General features: G+C 45.6%; 1 protein-coding gene across 1 annotated transcript in view; it reads left to right on the top strand.

Moving 5' to 3' along the window:
* Positions 1 to 6731, top strand: part of itga8 (integrin, alpha 8) — a 35972-nt gene that overhangs the window by 979 nt on the left and 28262 nt on the right. The window contains exons 3-8 of the mRNA XM_035627832.2: positions 2072 to 2172; positions 2297 to 2420; positions 3542 to 3603; positions 4080 to 4125; positions 6133 to 6258; positions 6377 to 6421. Coding sequence (XP_035483725.2) covers positions 2072 to 2172; positions 2297 to 2420; positions 3542 to 3603; positions 4080 to 4125; positions 6133 to 6258; positions 6377 to 6421 — 504 coding nt within the window. The remainder of the gene's footprint in view (positions 1 to 2071; positions 2173 to 2296; positions 2421 to 3541; positions 3604 to 4079; positions 4126 to 6132; positions 6259 to 6376; positions 6422 to 6731) is intronic.

The following is a 6731-nucleotide window of genomic DNA, read 5'->3' as shown; positions in this document are numbered from 1 at the left end:
TGTGTGTGTGTGTGTGTGTGTATCTGTGTTTAAATGAGTTGGCAACATGTGCTGTTGCATGAAAAAGAGAGATAAGACATATGGGTCTCATCAGCTACGTCTAACAAAAAGGTGCATGCTGGCGGGTTTTTGCTGGTGCAAGCGCACATCATGGGTCTTCAATATATTATCATCACTGCAAAGTGTCCAATCAGAGTTTGTTTGTGTACCTAATGTCTCTGATGCAAGAGGAAGAGAGAGAGAACAAGTGAAAAAGAGGGGGGGGGGCTTGTATGCACATGGGAATTTAGTCCCCCTTCGGAAGAAAGGGGATTGGGTGAGGTCTGCTTTTTATTAGATCTTGAAAATGTATCCCCCATCCTACACCCCCTCGTTCTCCATCAGTCTTTACCTCTCAGTCCCTCTCTCTTTGCTTCTGTCTTTACCTCAAACCAGGGGAAAGACAGAACCGACCTTTTTATTGTAAAGACTTGGCGGGAGGGGCTCTGCTCTTTGAGGGGAGACAGACGACAAAGTTTTAACGGGAAAGTTCGATTTTTTTCCAAGAAAATCTTCAACGCCTTACGGGGAAAAGCCTCAGTTGAGGATGGAGCTTTAGCAGCAAGTGATACTTATATGAGGATATCAGCAGAGGACTGTTGTGCTATACACATTTATGAATATGTTTGGCTGCTACTTGTCAGCTGCTCTCCAATCAGCTGATGTATCACTCTGCCACCCGAATTAAACAGCTGATAGCGGGTTGGCTGACATCAGTGTTCTGCCTGTGCTTTATAAAACAAGGCTCCGTGCAGATGAGGGTAAAGCTCCAAAGCTAGGATAGTTTTGTTGGTTCTCCCTCAAGTTAATTATAGGTCTTTTTTTTTTAGTGTGAAGTGTTTTGGGGGAAATTTCAGGCTTTTAGGAAAGAAGAATCAACGTGGAGGAGTAAATGTGTGCCCAGATATGTGCACACACATTTATCTTTTCTCTCTTAGTGGTGGGAATGCACAAGTTATTGATGACAGTGGCCGTGGTGGATATTTATAGAGTTACAGATCCTTTATTACGGGTACAATCAGACTGACACGCGCACACACTCATGCACAGGGTACAAAATATCCACACGTGGTGAACATCTGTGTGTACTGTACTGGGTAATATCGGTCAGTTTCACATGTGCCTGATTATGTGTGTGTGTGTGTGTGTGTGTGTGTGTGTGTGTGTGTGTGCGTGTGTGTGTGTGTGTGTTGGAATGAGTGTGTGCGTGTGCATGGCTTCAGTGATGTTAGGCAGATGTTGTAATTCATGCCAGTGTAGAGTGGGGGGCTGATACGGTGATAGTGTGACAGATTAGTGATAAATTGCGTGTCTATAACTGGAGTGGAGAAACTTAGGAAAGCAGAATACTTTACTGCTCTTGTGTCTGTGTTCTACTCGTACAAATGTATTAAAATTAAATCTGCTTGGATATGATACAGATTTGTCGAGTAAGACAAGGTGTTTAAAGTTCTTTGCAGAAAAAAGTTGATTTAGCATGCTTACTGTTTTCCAAGTAATGTCAACAAACACCTACTGTACACCTGCTTTAATGCGGAAACTGTATTCCTGTGTGTGTGTGTGTGTGTGTGTGTGTGTGTGTGTGTGCGCGTGTGTGTGTGTGTGTGTGTGTGTGTGTGTGTGTGTGTGTGTGTGTGTGTGTGTGTGTGTGCATATGCCAAAAAAGAGAAGGTGTTTAATGAGGTGGAGACCCAGCTGGTCTTTAATAAAATAACACTGGAAAATATGTACAATAGAGCAAAGACACACACACACACACACACACACAGGCTTGCTGTTTCCGGGGGGCAAATGGTGTTTGAATGTTTGTTACAGGCTTTTTAAAGATGTTTCTGTTTGTTCTTGCTTAAGGGACAAATGTTTTCCAACCGCACAGTCAGAGTTAAAGGCCTCGATCCACATTACCACGGTTAATATCAGCTGCTACTGGGACCATTATGAAGAGTCTCCTTTATTCTCATTTTTCATGCCCTTGCCATTTCCTCCCTCTCTGTCTCTGTCTCTGTCTGTCTCTGTCTCTGTGTCTGTCCAGATAACAGGATGATGAAGGTTAACGGCACCAGAGAGCCTGTGGAGTTTAAATCGCACCAGTGGTTTGGAGCATCAGTCAGGACACACAAAGGAAAAGTGGTGGTGAGTGGACCTGATGCCGAAACACACTATTTTTTCCCTGTTATTTCTTTAAAGACTTTTATTTTAGTGGCCCTTTATGGGAGTATTTCTTAAAATGGGAATCAGAGTATTATTTGCTGTGTAGGCATGTGCTCCTCTCTACCACTGGCGGACGGTGAAGCTGAGTGGGGAGAAGGAACCTGTGGGGACTTGCTATGTGGCCGTCCAGAACTTCAGCGCCTACGCAGAGTATTCACCATGCAGGACCAGTGAGTCACTCTGCAGCCCCGTCTCCAACGGCACATATCTCCCTTTTATTGCTTTCCGTCATCCATCATCTCTCTTTCTCTCTCTCGCTCTCTCTCTCTCGCTCTCTTTCAGTATGAACACAAATTAACTAGTTAAAAAAAATGAAGATATGTTCCTTCTATACTGTATCATCCATCAGTGTTGTATGTCATAATAGGACCTAAAGCTCAAGTACACTACGCCAATTTTCATGTCAGCCTATAAAAACCAATCAGACAGATTTTTACCACACCAACCTGAAAATAAGCCGTCTCTCCGACAGTCTATCGCTTTCTCTCTGTGTCCTCTTCTTTGTGTGACTCATTCTATAAATGGGTTTCACGGGGTTTCCCTGACTTGCTCCCACCACCATGCCTTTATCTCCATTTTCTTTCTTTCTTTCCCACTTTCTTCCTGTGACCTCCTGTGATAAGGAGAAACAGAGGCTATCGGGTAGCACATCATAAACAACAGATCAAACACAGCCCTTATCATCCACCCCATCATCGGCTTTGCATGAAAATCCCTCAGTATTCACTCTCTTACTCTCACACACACACACACACACACAAATGCATACTTCCAATCCCTGTAGTAACTGGTTAAAGGACGTTGAAGACCAGAATTCTTATGTTTTTGTCAGCGCTGACTAATCAAGGTTAGAATAATCACATTGAAACTCAATTGTTCTCAGGGGGAATATAATGCTGCCAAGGAATGATTTCTTTATCATATGTCTGAGTAGGAATTTTCTGTCTCCAGCAACCCCTCAGACTACCGCTATAACTCACACTGTGTTTATACACACGCGTGAGTAGTTTCACATCATTAAACTTCACCTCAGGGTGCCTCTGAAATGGAGAACAATTCATTACGTACATAAGTTTGGGGATTTTTTTTTGTTCGTGCTCAGTTAGATGCAGTTATTTAAACAGAAGCAGCACCTCGGTGCACTTGATGTCAACTGTCATAGGCGTTCCTTCATTTCTCCAATTTGTCTATAGTTGTTCTAGGGGTTCTTCTCTGTGAGCGGTTAGATGAGTGCTTTGCTCAAGGAAACCGGTGTTGGTTCTAGTGACTAGTTTCACTCTGCGGTTTCCAGGTGATCCAGACCCAGAGGGGCAGGGGTTCTGCCAGGCTGGCTTCAGTGTGGATTTCACCAAGGTAAAGACTGCAGCAACAATCGTACATTATCACCATGACACCCCCCTCCCCACATCTTGTCCCGTCTCATGCAGAGTGGTTTTCTTGAAAACACTCCCTCCAGTGATTTATGGACATGGGGAAGATGAGAGCAAGCTTGTCCCAAGAGGAGCCTCCACTCCTGACGTGACCCATCGCCTCTGAACACAATAGACAAAACACACACACGCTTATCCTTACGCATTCTTTCGGTGTATAGTCAATGTGAACCTTGACCTATGTTTCATGGTCCGATCCTACCCTCCTGTACAGGAAGCTGTCATTCTACGAAGGATGTCAACTGGCATGGCAGCAGAAATCATATGTGCTCACACACACCCACACACACACACACACACACACACACACAGCTACACGTGTGATATATCCCCCTCTGCACAAACTCACTGACAAATGTCTGTCACATGACTCACCCGAAGTAATTGTATTTATTCCAGGAAGGAAGGCTGGTGGTAGGAGGACCTGGAAGCTTCTACTGGCAAGGTAACTGCAATAGCAGCGTGTAAACCTGCGTTTCGTCCCTCTTCTGCGATGATATCATGGTGGGAATGTGTTCAAATGAGAGAAAAGAATGGAGATTAGTTTAACAGTCAGGAGGGCCCACATACACACACACATCCACACTGAAACGCTTACCACATTTTGCTATTTCATTACCGTCTTGCATAGGACAAGGTGGAAAGAATGTGTCTCTTTCTCTTTTCTGTAAATCCCCCCCCCTTGGTCTTTGACTTCATGCCTCTCTCTAGTGTAACAGGAAGTGGGTGTTTGTGCTCTCTAATGAGCTGATCGGGGGGTAATGGAGTGTGGAGGAACTGCCCCTTTGCCCCGTGATAAAGCACAGAGGGCCTTAGAAAAAGCGTCAAGGAGAGAGGAAGACCCTCATGGGCAGGCGACAGGGTTGAGAGGATGGAGAGAAGTTTTTTGGCTGTTGAGGGGGCAGCGGGAGTAACAGAGGATCATTAGGGAGATGATAGAAACATGTTGAAGTGGAGCGGGAGACAGTTGAGATGTTAGGGTGAACGCTAGAGCGTCAGAAAAAAAGATGGACCTTCTGCTTGACAAAAGCAGCACTGAGGTCAGCCAGTCTAAGCAGAGGGATGAAGTGTCTTAATAGGTGTGGACACAGATCGAGTGTGCCAGAGGTCAGCTGTTGAAGGATAACGCTACTCCCACGACTCCAGGTGTGCGCCAGAGTGTGTATGTGTCCTTTCCTCTTCCCTCATCCTGATTCACAGGAGACTTAACTTAGCTCTGCAGCTCTTCGTGAGGAGCAGGGGGACAGTTATTGATCAGTTGCACGCCCTCACTTCCCTCCTTCCACTTTTCTTTCTCTGGGACCCCCTGTTCTGTCACTCCACCGCACTTCATTCTTTTTCACAGAGAGGCCAAAAAGAAATAAGACAAAGACAAACGATGGAAGTAGCTCATCGATTGTTATTTTAAAAACGTACACACCTATTTTTATGCTCTAGTGTTATTGTTTGCCATCGATGCCGCTTCTAAATATGGTTAAGTAGAGAATGTTCCAGCATACAAGACGGCGCTCGCCAGGCATCGCAGACAGCCTAATGGACTGCTCCCTCTCCGATCCCTCAGCGTGGCAAGGCTGGCTGCCTCCAGTTAAAAAACTTCCTCCCAATGTTTATAAGAGCACTCAGCCTGGATTTTATGGCCTCTAATATACCACGATTATCTTCAGCCTTCAGCCTGAGTTATCATAAAAAAAACTCTTTTATATACAATCTTGTTATCTCTGGGCGTAAAGGACACTTCAAATTAGCAACAGTGACTTATGCCTTTGTGTTAACAGTTTGTAACATGGTGTCTCATTAATCAGATTGGAGTTTTATAATGAGTTGATAAAGTGAGATGCTGAGGGAGGAACTCGTAGCTCAGTGTGACAGTTTAAGAGAGAGAGAGAGTGTGGGAGAGGAGCTGGAGGGAGGGTTAAGAGGGCACATTTTCCCGACGTCAGTGCGCACGCACGCACACACACACTCACACATTAAGGAGGATTTATGGAAGGTTGAGGGCGGCCATAGATAAAAATCATTTGTTTGTCTGACCTCTTGTTCAACGGCAAAGGAAGGGTGTTGTTTGTGTGCGGACACCTATAATTCAGATTCCTCTCTGTGGAGAGGACAGGAAAACATTTCTTATAGGGTTTTTGTAGTAACGTTCGAGTATTTGTCCAGCGATTCCCCTGCCAATGATGTGTGTTAGCTGTCCTCGGGGAGGACTTGTGGATGATGTGTCGTTAGCTGCTTGCATCCTTCATGTGGAGCAAGCAGTCCAGCTCCAGCAGGTTTCTTTAGCAGCGGGCAGCGGTGCTCGCTTCATGGGGTCCGAGCTGAAACCGCTGTCCATGAGCAGATGTGACTGTCTCGCCCTGGGCGCTTGTTTATCTCTCTCTTTGTGTGTGTGTGTGTGTGTGTGTGTGTGTGTGTGTGTGTGTGTGTGTGTGTGTGTGTGTGTGTGTGTGTGCAGGTCAGGTGATGACAGCAGGGATAGCTGAGATACTGAATGGCTACTCTTTGAAGGCAATCCTTAGAAAGGTTCCAGGAGAGAAACACACTCGAGCGGCCGAGGACACACACGATGACAGCTACCTTGGTAACATGCATTTAACAAACTCATGCACCGTCACTTTTGAATAATAATCATAACTGAACATTAACCGCAAACCACTATGTTGTGTGCAACTGATCTCTCTCTCTCTCTCTCTCTCTAGGTTACTCTGTGGCAGTGGGGGAGTTTACAGGAGACTCTGAACAAGGTGAGAAAGCCGAGAAATTCATTGCAACTAACCACATGCAGCACCAAAGGAATCCCTCATTTACAACATCAGCAGCCAACCCGCAACACCATCTGAAACGAGGCGTACTTGCCACTGCGAGGCTGGATGCTGGGAACAATGTGAACGGCCTGATAGGGTGAACGATAGGGAGTGGACAGCTGGGTGACAGTGTCTCGGTGTGAACTCAGAGGCAGTCATGAGAACTGTCTCTCTATGTCTAGGTCACGACCCGGAGGGGACTGGACTTCAGGAACCACTGATAAAGGGATTTCCTGTCCTCCATTTTGCC

Source organism: Scophthalmus maximus, chromosome 1 (genome assembly GCF_022379125.1).
Source record: "Scophthalmus maximus strain ysfricsl-2021 chromosome 1, ASM2237912v1, whole genome shotgun sequence".
NCBI classification, from domain to species: Eukaryota; Metazoa; Chordata; class Actinopteri; order Pleuronectiformes; family Scophthalmidae; genus Scophthalmus; species Scophthalmus maximus.
The sequence above is the reverse complement of the archived record's forward strand: the minus strand, read 5'-3'. Positions and strand labels throughout refer to the sequence as shown.